At 44.6% G+C, this 18715-nt stretch overlaps 1 protein-coding gene across 1 annotated transcript in view; it reads left to right on the plus strand.

Annotated features, from left to right (window-relative positions):
• The first annotated feature begins 11699 nt into the window (after positions 1 to 11699).
• The window catches only part of TERT (telomerase reverse transcriptase), a 35801-nt gene continuing 28785 nt past the window's right edge, over positions 11700 to 18715 (plus strand). Inside the window, exons 1-3 of the mRNA XM_076330200.1 lie at positions 11700 to 11966; positions 13169 to 15071; positions 17751 to 17946. Coding sequence (XP_076186315.1) covers positions 11739 to 11966; positions 13169 to 15071; positions 17751 to 17946 — 2327 coding nt within the window. The 5' untranslated portion in view covers positions 11700 to 11738. The remainder of the gene's footprint in view (positions 11967 to 13168; positions 15072 to 17750; positions 17947 to 18715) is intronic.

Below are 18715 nucleotides of genomic sequence, written 5' to 3' on the forward strand. Positions count from 1 at the left end.
TAGAGAGTTACCTTTTGTTGTTGGAAAGATAGCAAAAAACTACGTAAGCAGTGTAACTTTGGAGATACTAAATGAAATGTTTTAACTTTCTAGTTGTGGAAATGACATCAGCCTAAAACAAAAATGCGGTTCTATATGTCATTAATGCAGAAGAAAAACCTCCTATATATAAAATTTCATTGAAGGTATTGCAGCTCATGCAGGATTGTCAGTATCTGTGATCTATTTAAGAGTTCAAGAGTAACGTAAAAACTTCCTCACTTCTAGTAAGGTTAACTGTGGTAAGCAGCTTGGTGACCATCTCACGTTCTCCTCTTCATTAGGCTTGTAACGGCTTTGGAAGTTAAAAGATCACAGTGATTTGGGGTTGCGGGTGGGGCTGTTTTAGAGTTAATTGGGCAAATCATCTCATGCTTCTGGAAGATATACTTATTGGTGCATAATAACATAGCAATCATGATTCTCTAAGACGTAAGTGAAGAAGGGCAGCTGACAACGCTTCCTGTGGGTGTGCACGACCTGTGGCTCAGTGCCTCTTGGCTCTGTTACGGAGACTCTGCTGTACTCCCGCACAGTTCTTCCAGTTCCGTACCGTGCTATTTCCTGCTCATCTTCACCTGCTGCTGGCTGTGTTGTCCAAGAGGTGACCTTCTGCCCTTACGGCTTTTTTCCCTGGAGCCATAGGGCTAACTGAATTAAAAATGGGCAGCAGCACAGACAGTTTTTCCTCTTAGCAGCAGAGCTCAAGAAGTCTGCGCTGCTCTGCTTCTGTCGCTGCTAGAGCTGGCGCTGTATACGTTGCTGATATGTAGACTCAGCACAAGTATATGTTCCCTTTTGATACGGCATTACGCTCCAGCAATTGTCAGCTCCAGCATCTACACCTCAGCGCCAGAAGTATTAAGACATAATTCTGTAATTTGTCTGCTTTCAAACATCACATTTTCCAGTTGTTTCATCGGAAGACAAATCTCATGTTGAGGAAGTGAAACGTGATCATTTACTAGTAATATGGGTCCTCTTTACATTACAACTTACAGCTTTTCAGTATCATAAGATCTAAAATAATGCAGGTGGGAAGGGAACTCAGGAGGCTATCCAGTACCACTACAGCATCTTCCCCCACACCCCTTACGGACTAATCCGGCTTTCCTGATAGTCCTGTGTAAAATTGTCTGAGTGAATAGATCTAGCTGTAGGAGTTGAGAAATTAAGCCAGGAAGAGCCCAACTTTTCCAGATGCCCAACAACAGTCTCTGACTGCTTCCCCTCTTATGCTCAGAGAGGTTTGGTTCTGCATCTGTGAGGATCCATCCACTTTCCTAGTGGTTATAGACACATTTAAGAATTCCCTCTTATTACAGAGGGGGAACTGTGATGTCTCCCATGTTTTCATCCATCTGCATTAAATACCACTGCTCCTTCTTAAGGGTATCTGGAGCTAATCAGTTTGCTCTAGTTTTTCCTTTAAGCAATTTTTCTATTTCTTACAGCTCCTTTTAACATCGGGTCCCCAAAAATCCTGTATTGTCTTTTTTTTATCCTAACCCCCACCCTGATAAGTATACCTGCATCAAAAGGAACAAGATACTTCAGATTCAAAAGACAAATGCTTTAACACTGGGGAATTCTGGCTCACGTCTGCCTATGTTCGGTTTAAAGAATAGGATAGCTTCTCCCCTTCTCCCTCCAGCTTTCTGTTTGGCAGTACTCTGTCCTTTTAGTCCTTGCCATATGGTACCCATAAAACTTCTTGCAAGCCGTTTTGGGTATAGTACGTACCAGCCTCTCAGTTTATGGCCCCTAATGTTCTCCTTAGTCATCCACAGCTCCGTGATCCTTATTAACTTAAGGCAGAGCTCATTGATGGTTGCCTTGATGATGATTTGTCCTCTTTCTGTTCTTGCACTAATGGAGTCTTGCACGCCTGCAAAGACTCATGAGCTATCTTACTCTTATTTTGGACTTTGGACTTTGAAAAGTTCACTCTGAACATTTTTATTAGGCATTAATTGCCTCTAGCAGTCTCTAGCCGCAGGTTATAGTCTGTGTTGAGCAGCCTAAAGCCAGGTAGATATTTCATTGCCGTGGTTCATCTGCCTGATGATGCATCCAGCTAACCGCCTGGCCACTGAAGCAAAAGCCCTTGAGCACAGACTTTGGCAGTGCAGCTACGCTCTTCACTCCATTCAGAACACCAGGCCTGGCACAGCTCCAGCTTAGTGCCGCATAACACTCAATGCCTGGCTCCTGGCCAGCCAGCAGCGCCTATCCAGCACACTTTGCCTCCTTGCTGCCCTGCAACCTCCCATCTGCATCACTTGCAAGCTTCAGCTCAAAGAGTCGTCATAGATGCCTAGTTTGGACTGACTTCCACAGGATCTACTGGAGTATAGCCTCTACGTTTCCAACTGGACTTAGCAATTTACATTTCCTATACTGAAATTCTCAACTCTTGCTACGTCTGCTGTTTAGTCTCCATCGGAAGCAGGCCTTTCGTTTGCCTCGTACTGACCGTGAGAACAGAAAGGAATAAGCAGTGTTTCATTTGGTAAAACCAACAAACCCTTCATCAACTTGCTTGAGAAAGAACTGGTTAGCTTCGCCCTCTCTGCCATCCCAGAAGTTCTTACAAAGATACATAGGAGAAAAAAAAAACTTGAACCAGGAATTTGTGGCGTTTCAAGCCAACTCCAATTTCTTAAACTTGGGCATCTCAGAAGATTAGTGTCAGAGGGCCATGCAATCTGAAAAAATCCCAGTCACAGACCTTGACTCCATTATCCCTGGAACACAGTAAGCATTGCTCTGCAGCCTTATACAGGCTACCTCTGATCCTCTTTAGTTATGCCAAATGTGCAAGGATCAGCAGTACATTATGGATCTGTTTGCAAAACCTCCACTGAAGAGCAGTTCGAAAAGCAGACTTGAAGATACAAGGCTCTGCGAGCATCCATGTCCTTCACTACTGCTTTCTTCAACCTGTCACTTCACAGAATTAGAATTTCAAGAACAGAAACACATTCATCCCTTTTGGGGAAGGAAGAGGGGAAAAGAAGAAAGTGTTCTTTGGTTATGCTGTGGTTTTAAATGATTGGTTATAAATACCTCTAGCTGGAGTGCCAAACAAGTCCCTTAGACTTCCTAGTTTTCTATCCCAGGCATTCAGAAAGGATTGGGGTCTTCTCCTGCTAATCAGCTACAGCTATTCTCAGTCTGCAACAATCCTTTTAAAAAAGCTGCTCTTTTCTGCTGACATCTGCATTTCTAAAGGAAGCAGTCTTTGAAAGTCTCCCAGTGACAAAGGCTAATTTAGTTCATAAACAAAAGAGGTACTTCATTCTGCTGAGGATTTGACCAACTGAAGGAACTGTTCTACATTCAGCTATCAGCAGGATCATATATTTTGCTTCTTTCAGATTACTCTTCCCCAGCATCTTTTTCACAAGTTACATGTAGTTCCATAGCTGTTTCTTGGGACTGTACCCTGGCATCACGGTACTCGAGCAGAGCTCCAAAGGACTCGGCAGAGAAGTGAAAGGATACTGCCTTCTCTAATGGAGTTGCCAACTACTAACTCTTTTTTAGGGCCAGGCGGAAAATTTCTTATCAGAATGGACCATCTTTGAAGGGAGATAGTAACACCTAGGTTCGCCAAGGCCAAGAGTAAATGCTGAGAAAAGTGCTTTGTTTATAGGAGCAGAATTAGACTCTTCAGCAAGCAGAGCTTTTCTACCACTGGACCATTTCTGGACACTACTAAGGTTTAGTGGACTCTCATCTCACTGCCACAGAGGCAGGACTTGCTTTACATTGGGCTGTCGAGCAGCCTACACTTCTGCCTTCTGGCACAACGAGTCATGAACACGAGCTAAGTAGACTTAGGGCATTTGTACAGCTTTTACTCCACACATACAAATGTAACCCTGAGAAGTCAATTTTTTTGACTAGTGCTCCTGGTTGGTGGCCGGTACCAAGCAGCCTCTGCAGGGAAATGCTGGTTTTCTTTCTCCTTTCCTCAAATACCCATGTATAATGAGACATGCCTTTTCTTAGATGGTAACACCATGCTGTAGGTTTGTGAGCTTGGATTTAAGTGTAAAGGGTTAGGATATTAAAGCTGAGTTACACTTACTGTTTCTTACATAGCAGGCCCCCCCCGGGGGTACAAGCACAGGACTGAGAGCAGAGTTCCCACCACCCAAGAATAAATACATACACTGCAAACGGTCAATTAATGGTCACTGGGGAATGCCATCCAAGGGGCCGGGTAGAACAAGGTTCTGGACACAAACATGAAACAAAGAACCCATCTGAAAAACCTCCCATATATGGTGAAAATGCAGAGGATTACAAGGCATAAAAGATGGTCAACCCCCCCCCTACAAGAACAGGAAAGAAGTTATAACAGCGAGGGAATGCTCCAGCATTAACCCCAGGTAAGGACACTACGTCTGATCAACACCACCTCTTCACTGCCAGCAGGTTCCCCACCCCTTCAGTACAGGAAGAGCACTGCTTTTTGATTCACCTTTTGCTACTGCAGACTCTGCAATCACATAGTAAAAAAATAACCCAATGAGGTGTAAAGTATTGAGTAAATAAAATTTTAGAGAGCCAACTGTGCACACATTTTCTGCTCCACCTTTCCCACGTAACAAGGTCATGGATACTACGCTTAGACAGAGTAAATTTAGATGCAAACTGGTGGATGATGCAGGCATCTTCAGCACTAAAGTAGGAGTCAAAGTCTGAGAGCAACCGGACAGACCACACCTGGGCTACAAAGAGATCTGCGCCAGAGGGAACGAGTTTGCGTGGAGTTCTCAAAACTTGTAAGTCTCATCTGCATGAACAGAGGCATGACAACACAGTGTGAGCTTGTGTAAAGTAGTAATTCATTAGGGACTGAACCCACAGTGTCGTGGTTTAACCCCAGCCGGCAACTAAGCACCACACAGCTGCTCACTCACTCCCCCCCGGCCCCAGTAGGATGGGGGGAGAATCGGAAGGGTAACAGTGAGAAAGAAACTTGTGGGTTGAGATAAAAACAGTTTAATAATTTAAAAAAAAAAAAAAAAATAAAAATTGTAAGGAAAAGAGAGGGAAAAAATTAATAACACAGAGAGAGGAAAATAAAACCCAAGAAAGACAAGTGATGCAAATGAAAACAATTGCTCACCACCAGCCAGTCCCCGAGCAGCGGCCCCACCACCAACCTCCCCTCAGTTTTATTGCTGAGCATGACGTCACATAGTGTGGGATATCCCTTTGGTCAGCTGGGGTCAGCTGTCCCGGCTGTGCCCCCTCCCAACTTCTTGTGCCCCCCCCAGCCTACTCGCTGGTGGGGTAGGGTGAGAAGCAGAAAAGGCCTTGACTCTGTGCAAGCACTGCTCAGCAGTAACGAAAACATCCCTGTGTTATCAACACTGTTTTCAGCACAAACCCAAAACACAGCCCCGTACCGGCTTCTATGAAGAAAATTAACTCTACCCCAGCCAAAACCAGCACACACGGAAAATTAATTTCCCCTCAAACTCTCTAACACTGAAAGGCAGTGTGCAACAGCGAGGAAGAGTGTGCCTGAGGAAGAACAAAGTATGATGCACTTGGGCATGGCTGGCTGTCAGCCAAGAGGCTGAGAGAAGTATCAAAGAGTTTGTGGAGGAAATATTGGGACTAAGGGGTGAAAAGCAGCACGGAACATTGATTAAACAGAATTGAAGAGAAAAGTTCAAAGTTTGACCGGCACAGGGTGTGTCTGACACAATAAAGATCATGACTCTGAGGAGGCAAACGTAGAAGGAGAAGGAAGAGCTAAACATCTGTTTTAAGGAGCAACAGGCAAGTAGGGAGAAGCTGAATCAAACAGAAAGGCTGGGGCTGGTGTGAGAACAGAGACACCATTCAGGGACCATCACACACACTGCAAGAGACACACAGTGGCCTGGAAAAAGCAGTTAAAAGGTGGAGAAGGGACCACTGCAACTCTCAGGGAGAGTCCCGACCCAGAGTATTGGGATGAAGACACATGTGAAGAGCCAGACCCATGTAAGTCTGGTAACTGTAATAATAATAGTGCTAGAAAGGGCTTGTTCCCCCACACCACATGTCCCGCTGCAAGATGAGCTCTGTAACTCAGGAAGCCAGCCAGAGAAACAAACGGCACCTCCAGTTACCAAGACCACTGTAAAGACAACCAAGGCTGAAGATGCAGCCCAGCAGAGAAGAGAGCAAGTCACTGTCATGGAAGGCTTTCATTCCACAGCAGATGACTGGCATGGGTGCCTTAAAAAGGGATTACACTGAGTAGCTGGTTAAACTGGAGGGATGTCCTTGATTAACAGCATATGACTGTATGGATCTAGCTCAAGCAGCAGCCTCAGGGAGAGACTGGGACCAAGATCAGCCACATTGGCTGAAGACCCCCTCGTCAGTGATGAGTCAGACTGATGGATGTGATGGATCATTAAGGGGTCTTACTCTGACAAACTGTACTGGGTCTAGCTGAGACAGTTACCTTTCTTCACAGCAGCCTGTACAGTGCTGTGCTTTGTATCTGTGACTAACAGTGTTGACAACACACCAACATTTTGGCTATTGCTGACCAGTGCTTGCACAGCGTCAAGACTTCTTTTTTCCCCACTCTGCCCCCACAATGAGTAAGCTGGGGTGGGCAAGAAGTTGGGAGGGGACACAGCCATGACAGCTGACCTGAACTGGCCAAAAGGATACCCCATACCATATAACCTCATCCTCAGCAAATGTAATGTTGACTCCTCCAATATGCCATAGTTATCAACATGTCCACTAAATCCATTCTCTATTACAGAGTTAGTCAACTTCCACAGCAGAGCCCTCAGACTTACTGCTAGGTAGTTCCCATGATCTCCTTTGGGATCCTTGGTGTCCTTTTACGTATTTTAATGGCTTGTGATATTAAAACATCTGGCATGATATAGGTAGTTGTTCAGTCACTGAGTTCCTCACTGGTAAATACCATCGGATCACGGAGTCTTACTGATTTTTGAACATTTTTTTTCCTCTCTCTTTATTGAACAACATAATTCGTAGTACTTGAGCTTGAGAGAGATCATGCTGTGTGCAAAGATTTGACGCAGGACCCCGCTCAAGTTCCTTATGTAATTTCCTCGGTATTGCTACAATTGCCCTAAGTGTTCCTTCTCTACTTTTATGTTATGGACTTCCTGGCAAGCTGTCCCACTTCTGACGTTTGATGTTTCTTTCAGCTTTGGAAAGTTATTCATCAAACTATTCTGATTTTGTTTTATTAGTTTTTTACTTTTCTGTTTAAACAGAGACACCTTTCTTCTTCTTCTCATGACACTTCTCATAACAGTTTCCTTTCAGCCTTTTCAAAGGGAGCTTTAAAAAGAGAGACACATTTGCAGTAAGCTTGCGTGTTTAAATAGTCATTACTGAAGCTAGACCTAAACAAAACATCTTCTTTCCTTTCACTTCACTGTTGGATTATAAAAATGGCATTTTATTTTTATCACTGCACTATCATCATCCATTCCCAGGGTAACTCCCTTTCACAGAAGCTGGTCATAAAGCAGGATGTGGATAAGATTAAGTCTGCCTTGAAGGATAAATTTTGTTGAGGAGAACTGTGACTTCATTATTTGTACAGATCTGGGTTCCCAGTACAAGAATGACATCTGGAGTGAGCCCAGCAAACTTGCCACTAAGGGCCACTAAGACGATTAAGGAGCTGGAGCATCTGACATGTGAGGAGATGCTGAGGCAGGTGGAATTGTTTAGCCCCAAGAAGGAAAGGCTCAGTGGGGATCGTATCAAAGTGTATAAATAGCTGATGTAAACAAGATGGATCCAAACTCTTCTCAATGGTACCCAGTGACAGGACAAGAGGCAGTGGGCACAAATTAAAATACAGAAAATTCCACTTAAATGTGAAAAAACTTTTTACTCTGAGGATGATAAAACACTGGAGCAGGTTGCCCAGAAAGGTTGTGGAGTCTCCATCCTTGGGGATATTCAAAGCCTGATTAGACATGGCACTGAGCAATCTGCTCAGTAACGCTGCTTTGAGCAGGGGGGTGCACTAGACACCTCCATAGCTCTCTTCCAGCCTCAGCTATTCTATGACTCTGTGATTCTATTCTTTTCCTTATTCATCCTCATAAAAAATAACTTTACTCCTTTTCCATGTCACTTAATTCTCCGACTCCCTCCTGCATTCTCTCCCCAGCCCAATGGTAGACGCACAGAAAATCATGTGGTACCTGTGAAAAGAAACAGGAGGAAAGGGCCTCCTTAGCCACAGCAGCCCTCCTCTCCACCATTGCTGCGGTCATTGCCACCAAGAAGGCATCAGCAAGAGGCACAGGTAGGGAATTACTGAGAGACTTACCAGCAGTTGGTAGAAAGGGTCAAGAGACCTCTTCAGAAATTCAGCCTGCAGCAACACCTACAACCCAGCCATCTGCGAGGAGCATGTCAACCAGCTTTGAGAACATGGATCTGCCACCACCAGAGCTAGGGCCAAGTAGTTGCAACCTCACCTGCAAACAGCATGTTCTCAGCTGTGGGCATGTCCTTCACTATCACCACAACCCAACTGCTTCCTTGTACACTGGTCCTGGGGGTGTACCTCCTAAGGAAGACCCACTGATAGAAAGGCATAGACCAATGTCCACCCCCTAAACATCAAAATCTCACAGATGGTCCTCCTCACCCTCATGCCCTTGCTTTCTCCAGTGTCAACCCACTGGCTGCTGAGGAGGACTCCACTGTGGCAGTCAGGGGTCGGGTTGTCATTTTCAAGATTAATTAACCCCTTTCTCTTCCTCCTCCTCTTCCTCCTCCTTTTTCTTTCTTCCTGAATACGTTCCTCACAGGAAATGGTGAACCTTGTGTTTGCCATAGGCTGCTGATGAATCCAGCCCCATCACCTCCAAATCCCCTGCCCTTCTGTATGCAGTGGCAGTGCAATGTTTCAGTTACAGTATTGCTGAAGTCCCATGAAGCCTTCTGGTGTTATCACTCTCCCTCCTTTGCTAGTGCCATCTGGTGCCTATCGTCTGTGTCAAGGGGTAAAGGAGTCTGGCAAGCAGGCAATGCTGAGCTGGGAGTGATGTAGGAATGCCTCAACTTGAAGGCCCTAAGGTGCCACGAAGTTGACTCCTCAGCCATGCTGATGTCAGGAGATGAGCTGCTTTGCTCCCTGGAAGAGATTCATTGTTTTAGAAGGAAAGTAGGCCAGTCTTCAATGAGCAGTGGGATGCTGACCTCACTCCCTAGTCTGTAAAGGCTTCACATGAGGAAGGGAAGGTACACATTGCCCTGTCCCTGCCATTGGTGAGAATTTCTTGTTGCATGGCACCACCACTACCAGGGACAGGACTGTCCCTGGCCACAGGGCCACTAATGTCTCCCTTCACCTAGTGACACAACTAAAAAAAACCCTTCTCCATGCTGGGAGCTGTTGGATGATTCCTCACAAAGATGAGGTACTCTCTAATCTTTGGGAAGGAGAGAACTCTGTCATGTTCCTGCAGGAGACTCACAGCAATCCAACTAGGAAGCCTAGCTAGAAGACAGTCACAGGTAGACTGCTGACTCCATCTTGCCTGGATCTTTACTTAAAGGTCCTGGGTTTGTTGAATTTATGCCATGTGGCATGCCACTGTTCTCTGTTCTTAATCTTTAACACCTACAGCCCCCTGGGCCAGGAGTGCAGCCTTACTAGCAGACATGTCTTGGTAGTCAGAGCCCCAGAGTCTTTTGCTGTGACTGCATGTGAGAAATCAGCAGGACAGAGCAGCTGGAGCAGGGGAGTTGGATTTGGAGAGGAACTTGGTGATCCACGCCTTTGCAGCATGTTTTGAGTGACCTATAAGACTGCCATGCCCCAGGGCACATATCCAACTGCTTCAGGAGATGGATCATGGCATGCAGCATTTGCCCTTCCCCACTAAGTTATCCTTTTTCCAGTTCCAGCCTACCATGTCATTGCTCATACAGGACTGTCCCATACATTTGATCGTCCCTCTCTGAACCTTTTCTAATCCTAGTACATCCTTTCTGAGATGCAGAGACCAGAACTGCACTCAAGGTGTAGGCAAACCATGAATTTATGCAGTGGCATAATGACGTCTTCTTTATTCCTTCCCAATCATTCCTAACCTGCGATTTGCTTTTTTGACTGCTGCTGAGCACAGTGTCCATTTGTTTCATGTAACCTCATGGTCTCACTCCTGAGTGGTACTAATCAGCTCAGAACCCATCATTTTATATAGGAAGCTAGGAATGTGTTTCACCTCTGTGCCATATGTGATTTATCAGCATTAAATTTCATCTGCCACGCAACTGCTCAATCATTCAGTCTTGTAAAGTTCTGCAATTTTCTAGTCTGCTTGTGTCCTTGCTGCTTTGAATAACTTCATCCCATCAGCAAATCTTGCCACTTATTGCTTATTTACAGACCTTCTGGGTCATTTTTGAACGTTACACAGTGCAGGCTAATATGGAACTCTGGTGGGGATCTTCCTCAGTTGAAAGGACTGACCATTTATCCCTACCTCTATCTCTTATCTTTAACAATAGTATATCTGTACCAGCACCTTCCATTTTAGGTGGGGTTTTTTTTATTGATAACATTTGCTTGCAAAGGTTTTTGGAAATTCAAGTAGAATATATCAAGCAGATCACCATAATTTTCACGTCTTCCCAACCCTTCATAGAACTCAAAGAGTTTTCTAAGGCAGGACTCCCTTTTATGGGAGTAATGTTGACTAAAGAACTTGTGTTTCTCCCAGCATCTACTAATCCTATCTTCTGTTATTTCTACTAAATTACCTGGAATAAACATCAGGCGTAGAGACCTACAGTTCCCCGGAACTCCACTGCAATCCCTTTTACAGTCTGGCATCAAGTTTGCTACCATGAAGACTTCAGAGACCAAGAAAAGTTTTGACTAGGAGGCTACACACTAGCATAAGCGATTTGGCTTCTACATTCATGAGTTTGATGAGAAACCCAGGACCAGCCAGTTGTTATTTTTGCGGTTTTATCTGTTCATCTCCACCATAACCTCTTCTACAGTTGCCCTTATTTCAGACAGATCCGCTATGGAGTGCTGATCCTAAAAGGGGTTCCTTGGAAGGGAATCTTCCTGGTTTCTTCCAGAGGAAATCTACCTTAATAAACTCACAAGACTCACTTAAAAAATTCAACAGCTTTCTTGACTGTAGTTCACGCCATCCCAAGCATCCTGAAAGTACACAGCATGAATTGTCCACCGAAAAGATGCTACAAAGCTGTCAGAAAATAAAAGCCTAAGTGCCTGGTCAGAAGCCGTGCCACACACTTGTGGCAGCCAGTGCTAGTTCTCTGCCTCACAGACGTCCCAGCCGTGCCTTCGCCCCCCGCCCCAGCCCGCTGCCTCACCAGACGGCGCCGGAGGAGGAAAGGAGCGCCGGAGCTGGACAGCGGCCTCCCGCCCCGCCCCGCCCCGCCCCGCCTCACCTCGGCCGCCGCCCCTCCGCGGCCACGTTGGGGCCCGGCGGCGCCGGGAGACAATTTTGCGAGGGCGTTTTCTTCATTTTTTTTTTTTTTAATAACACGGGTTTTTTTAAACAGCAGCTCCCTGTTGCCTGGCGGTGGTGTGGAGCGTAGCGTAGAGTAGCGGTGCGGGAGGGAGGGGAGCGGAGCGCGGGGCCGCCCCAGGTGGCGGCGTGCTCCGTCTCTACAACATGGCGGGCGCGGAGCCCTTCGCGGCAGTGCTGGCCGCGCTGCGCGGGTGCTATGCCGAGGCCGCCCCGCTGGAGACCTTCATCCGGCGGCTGCGGGAGAGCGGCGCCGGGGAGGCCGAGGTGCTGCGGGGCGACGACGCCCCCTGCTACCGGACCTTCGTGGGGCAGTGCCTGGTGTGCGTCCCCCGCGGGGCCCGCGCCATCCCCCGGCCCTTCACTTTCCAGCAGGTAGGAGGCAGGGCGCGAATGATGGCCCGCTCGCACCTGCGTCGGGCCCGGGGCGGCCGGAGCAGCGCAGCCCTCGCCGAGGAGCGAGCCCTGCCGCGGGCCCTGGCGAGGCCCCGCGCCGCCCGGGGCCGCGGCTGGCGGCGCGGGGCTTCCCCGGTGGCTAGCGTGAGCGGCAACGGCCGCTGCCGGCCCTTGGGGGCCGCGGAGACGGCTCTGCGCGCCGCCGCCCGCGCTTGGCGGGGTGGTAGCGCGCTTCCTGTCCTCCATGCGTGCGCGGGGGTGGCGGCCCTTTGCCCCTCGTGGCTGCTGCCGGCCGGGCCTCCCCGCCGGGCCTCGCCTGCCCCCTCCAGCCTCCTCGGCTGTCGGCTCTAGCCAGCGGGGAGCCGTGGGGGATCGTCGCCCCCCTCCGCTTCTGGGGGGCGGGCGAGCAAAGTCTTGGCGCCAGCGGGTGGGTGGTAGGTCACACAAAAGGTCTGCGTGCCTGGGGCTCCCCGACTGTCTGCTTGCCCTGTGAGGTGGGAGTGAACAAACCAGACGTAGCCGGGGAGCAACTAGAAGTGAAAAATGCCACTTTCCCACTCTGAGAGGATAGAGAAGAGGGGGGAAAACCACTTGCGGGTCGGTGTTTAAGCAGAAGAAACTTCAGAGAGGAAAGACTGCTTTTCTCTTGGAGTTACTGCGTGCGTGAGCAAAACTGTGCTATGGTAGGAAACAAACTTTGCAAGCTTGTTGAGCGGGTCTTAGAATTGTGAACTGAGTCGTTTAGTTGAACTTTTCTTTACGTGAAAGGAAATGGAGGCCTCAAGAAAATCAGTGTTAGTTCCCTGGAGGTTAGAGCCTGTGTGAGCACGTATGTACGGGCAGAGTGACCTGAAGGCCTTGGAGTCCAGGTTGCTGAGGGAGCCAAGGGGAGTAGCGTAGGGTGTTTCCTGGGCATGAAAAGCACGATCAAAAGGGCAGACGTTAAAAAGACTTCCTTAAAGCCGTAGGCTCATGTTGCTGCATGTAAACATCTTGTGGTGCGCTTGAAAATCTTTCTTTTTGCGTTTGGCACTTATGAATCATTAATACTGCTTTGAAAGGGCTTGATCTAAAGCTGATGTCTAGGATGGTGTACCTTGCATGTCTGTCTGTTTAAAGCATGTGTTGTGGCTTCTGGAAGAGTCGGTGATAAAAGCTAGTTTTCTTTCTTCTTTCTTCAGTTATCCAGTCAGAGTGAAGTCATCACAAGAGTCGTTCAGAGACTGTGTGAAAAAAGAAAGAAGAATGTCCTCGCATATGGATACTCCTTACTGGATGAAAACAGTTCTCATTTCCAAATCATGCCTTCTTCAAATATATACAGCTACCTACCCAATACTGCAACAGAAACTATTCGTATCAGTGGCCTCTGGGAAACACTGCTGAGCCGGATAGGGGATGATGTGATGATGTATTTACTGGAACACTGTGCAATCTTTATGCTGGTTCCCCCTAGTAATTGTTATCAAGTTTGTGGGCAACCAGTTTATGAACTTATTTCACATAATGTAGACTCATCCCCAGTGTTTGTTAAACAAAGGTTTTCAAAGCATAAATGTAGTAGCTTGCTTGACTATATGCAAAAAAGGCTTATGTTTCATAGACGGTATCTTTCAAAGTTGCATTGGTGGAAATGCAGACAAAGACTTGAAGCTAATGTCTCCAGCATGGGAAATAAAAAAAATAACAAGATACAAAGCTTAGTGTCCAGTTACCAGTATTCTGCAAAAGCTGTTTCTAAAGCAAGCAAACATACCAGAATTGTTGCTGAACATCTGGAAAAACAGACTAGCTCCGGTTTATATTTGTCAGCTGCGGCACCATCTTTAAAAAGGAAGCTTAATAGGGAACAACTTGAAATTCCAGCTAAGAGAGCAAAAGTAGAGGAGAAAGTGAGAGAGGAGAAGGCTTGTAATCTCACTCCTGATGTAAAACAAAGTAGTTCCAGGAGATACGGAACTGGGTATGTAGCATCACATTCTGTAAGTCTCATTAAAAGAAAGCACATTTCTCAAAGAAGTAACAGTGATATGTCTGGTCCTTCTTTAGTTCATACATCTCGTGACGGGAAGAAGTTTGTGGCAGGTGAAAGCTCTTTTCTGCGAGTTCAGAGTAACAAACCTTTAAAGTCCAGCATTGAAATGCAAGCAGAATCCCATAGGAAAGGAGTAGAGATGCATGTGTATAAATCTCAGTTGGATTCTGTACAAATCAAACCCATGGAGGGTATTTCTTCAAAATACAGAAGGCAGGAAAGTCCCCTAGCTCATTTGGCAAAGAAGTTACCAAATACGCTCTTGCGTTCTGCAGTATACATTGACAGGAAGTTTCTTCTGTATTCTCGCAGGAGTTTCCAAGAATGTTTTCCTAAATCGTTTTTACTGAATCGCTTGCAGGGCTGTCAGGCAGGTGGAAGACGGCTTATAGAAACTATATTCTTAAGCCAAAATCTGTTGGAGCAAAAGCACAACCAAAGTCTGCCACATCACAACTGGAGAAAGAAGAGGTTGCCCAAACGCTACTGGCAAATGAGACATACGTTTCAGAAACTGTTAAAGAACCATGGAAAGTGCCCTTACTTAGTTCTCTTGAAAAAAAATTGCCCTGTCTGGATAGCTGAAACCAGTGTGAGAAAAAGTGAGCTGCCTTGTCAGGCAGCCTTGCCTGGGGAAGCAGAGGTTCACAAGCAAGCAGAACAGTTTGGGAAAGAGCCTACTAAGTGTGTGACAAGCGGCAAATGTGAATCTGGTCACACTGATGTGCCAGACAACTTATGCGCTCCTCTTGCAAAATCTGTGCATGGGGACTCGCAGAGTGAGGAGCAAAACCCGGGAGAGGTGTGTGATTCAGCCCTCGGGGAGCTCCTCAAGCAGCACAGCAGCCACTGGCAGGTGTACATCTTTGTGAGGGAGTGCCTGGAGCGGGTCATCCCTGCTGAGCTTTGGGGTTCAAACCATAACAAGTGCCGGTTCTTAAAAAACGTGAAAGCGTTCATTTCCATGGGGAAGTTTGCTAAGCTTTCATTGCAGGAGCTGATGTGGAAGATGAGAGTGAATGACTGCATGTGGCTTCGTCTAGTCAAAGGTACTTCTTCTATTAAAGAACTAAGTGGCGGGGGTGTCAGATGACTGGTGTTCACATTTAAGGTGGGAAGGGGAAGGTGTTGAATCTGGGTTCAGAGTTGGGTTCATTGGTGATAACCATAGCTGAGAGAGCAAACCTATTAGTGTTTGTAATTGATGGTGGAAGAACACTTAAGCCTGTCTTCCTTCCAAAACTTAAGTTTTTATTGTTTTCATTCACACTTCTTGTGTTCAGTAGGATGACGTTTTCATAAACATGAGTTCAGAACCTGGGCCTTTCAACAAAACTCTTTCCCTTCCACCACTACCCTCCAAATTGCAGTAACTCTGAAAATTCATTGAAGCATGACCTAAGCACATAAGGAACAAATGCAGTCTGCCTGTTGGTTGCCATAAGCCTTCAGAAAGAACTGAAGGCAAATCAAGACACTTGTAGTGGCATGTGTTCCTCTGCTATGGGAGTGAACCTTCATCCCACAGTGTGGTTTTTTACCCCCCTCACATCAACCCTGTGAGAAAGACATGAGTATGGGACCCATGCAATACAGGGGTTGCCCACCATGTGTCACCTTTCTAGAGCCCTTCTCTAGGAACAAGAGACCTTTACTGAGCACTGCTTCAGGCTGGGTAGTTGGTGCAGAGGTCACAAGACCGAGTGGTCCTTGGCTGAAAGCTGTTGTGAGGGCATCAGCTGATTGCTCCAAATTCTATACGAATCCCTTCTGTTTAGTCCTCTTTTCAGATGATGACAGGTAAATCTTGCTTCCTTGAAGAAGCCTTCATTCAGACACTATCCTAGGATTTAAATCTAGGCTGGAGCTGTGGTTCTGTGGTTGATTGCTGTAGGATCTAAGGCATATTGTCATTTTTCTGTGCTTCTGTTCTCTGTCTATACAATGTGGATTGCACTTCCTTAACTGGTATGTTTGCAGTATTTATTCTTACCTGGTAATGTACTTGGATCCTACAGTAATGTGAGCTGAAAATGGTATTCCTTTTTAAAAGGTGTGATAAGGTTCTGAAATTACTACAGGTTCCTTGTAATGTAGGAGGAAAATAAAAAGTCTGATGTTTGAGAACTGATGTCAAAAATAGGGGAGGTTACACTTCCATAAGAAACTGTTAGTTTTAGCAAATGTATTGATTCTTTATTCAGAAACTATGGCTCAAACCCATGCTTTTCAAAATGCTGAGGAGTGAATATTTTAAAAGGTTTTTATTGTAAAATATATGTTTGGTTCATAGTCATTTGGAACATCTTACCTTAAAAAATGTAATACCTTATTCTCTGGCCTTATTCCAGGAAAAGCAACACATAGGCTTGATTTTAATTTCCATGAAATTACTCCCTTGTGCTTGAAGTGTAAACACACATTTAATTGCTTTGCTGCACTGTAGGTGTTTTTTTTCCTCCAAAAGTAGTAGTAGTGGTTTCTTGTCAGTTCCCTGAATTGTAGTCATCATTTACATCTGTTGTCAAGAACTTAGAAAACAAATAATCTAGTTCTGGGACAGCTACTTAACAATATCCTGATTTAATTTGTGTATTACAACTGCATATTGCAACTCTTCAGTTAGAGAATTTTCTAACAGTCGTTGGATTTTTTTCATTGATGTTACCTGGCTTCTGTTGAAGTGAATGCTGTTTTACCTCTTTATGGTAGTCTTTTCTTAGGTGCTGTAAATACATGAAAATGTCTGCTCTGAAGCGCACAAAACCAAAACAGGGTAGAGAACTGGAAACTTACTTCCATTTTATAAGTTTCAGTTTTAAGCTTCAGCTCTGTTGTGTCAAAATTAAGCTATTTTTAACACATTTGTGCCATAATTGTGACTTGTGCTATGCAGCTAAACTAATATTTCTGTATAATTTCTTTAAATTATCCTGTTGTATTTGGCTAAATTCTACTGTTAAATTTAATTAGAAAAAGTAGTATTGGAAGTTGGCAAAAATTCAGTATTGTAGCACAAGGTTTTATTCGCTACTCGCTCACCCATATTTAGACATCACTACAAACCTGTGTGGCCTTAAATTTGACAGTAGCTAGGAATGTTCTGGGTTCAAAATTTTTGTGCCATCTAAATATTGTATGTGCTGATGGAGTTAGGGTGATTTTTTTTTTTTTCTTCTTTTTGACTGCAGCAATAGGCTTTATTTCAGACGTCCTATATAAAACTTAACCCCAAAATTAATTTTCATGTAATTGGGGAATCTGAATGTCATTCTCATGCCCAAGTCAGCCCAGTTTAATTCTGTTATTTTTACAGTATACCTAAGTATTTTCATTCTTCTGCTTATTTCTTTTTTTTAGGTTTTATATTGTAGTAGGCTTACTTCCATTTTTCCTTTCCCTTCACAATAATCTTGCCTTTGTGCATTAAAGTTCTTGTACAATCAACGTTGTGGGAAGAAATTAAGTCTTTGGGCTACTAATGGCATGTATTCGTATCCTGTATGTCAATTTGTCACTGCAAATTTGTACTTTAAGCTTGGGTCACATTTAATGCCAGTGAAAATTTGGAGCGGCATCTGTGCAATTGTTTGTATTTGCTTTTTTTTTTTTCCATTAACCTCAAGCTAAGAAAAGTCTGTTATGTGTGGTTTTTTGTTTGTACTTTTTTTTTCACTAATACAAATAGTTGATATTTACTATAACTACCTTTGAATTGTTTATTGAAGGTGATCACTTTGTTCCTGCCTATGAACATTGTTTCCGTGAAGAACTTTTGGCTAAATTCCTATACTGGCTGATGGATACCTATGTTGTTGAGTTGCTCAGATCATTTTTCTATATCACCGAGACCATGTTCCAGAAAAACATGCTTTTCTACTACCGAAAGTTTATTTGGGGCAAGTTACAGAACATTGGAATTAGGTAACATCAGAAAACTAATCAAACATAAATGGAATATGTGGAAATCTCATGTTTTGTAGCGTAAAGTTATAATTCTGCTTTTCTTTATTGCCCATTTATCCTCCTTTTATTTTCTTAATTTCCCAAAAGAAAAATCAACTTGTAGTATGTGCAGCTTATAAATTCAGAAATATTTTGTGTGAGAAAACTGATTCAAATTTTGAATTCTTTTGTAGGAGAAGAGAAACCTTTGCAATAATAATGAAGATAATTTTGTTTGATAAGTCAAATTTTTACACCTTTTATCGATGAGGAAAACATTGTGGTAGAATCCCAAAGTAACCTTGGGAAAGTTCATTTTAAAAATACTCAGTTTGCTTTCACTGCCTTAACAAAAGAAAAAAAATTGAACTCTGCTGAAATGCTGTAATAGTCTATTCATAAATTCAGGCAGTGGGTTTGTTTTCTTTTGGGTTTTTGGAAGGTTGAGGGATTTAAAAGCTGCAGATTCTTTTTTTAGTGCAGCTGTGGAATTCCTGCTGCTTTTTGGTCTTAAAAATACATGCATGTATTTAAGATCGAATTTTAAGCAATTAAGTGAGAAAATAGGAAAAAACATCTCTGTAGTTCACATCTGGGTTTTCATCATAAATTGTTGGTATCCGAGAGAGCTTTGGTACTGTGCAAAATGAGCATACTTGATGTCTTGTGTTTTAATGGCTGTTTTATATGGCGTTTTAATGGCCGTTTTATATGGTGAATCTTTTGCATTCACAGTGGTCTGTTGGTC

The sequence above is a fragment of the Aptenodytes patagonicus genome, chromosome 2 (genome assembly GCF_965638725.1).
Source record: "Aptenodytes patagonicus chromosome 2, bAptPat1.pri.cur, whole genome shotgun sequence".
Classification (NCBI taxonomy): domain Eukaryota; kingdom Metazoa; phylum Chordata; class Aves; order Sphenisciformes; family Spheniscidae; genus Aptenodytes; species Aptenodytes patagonicus.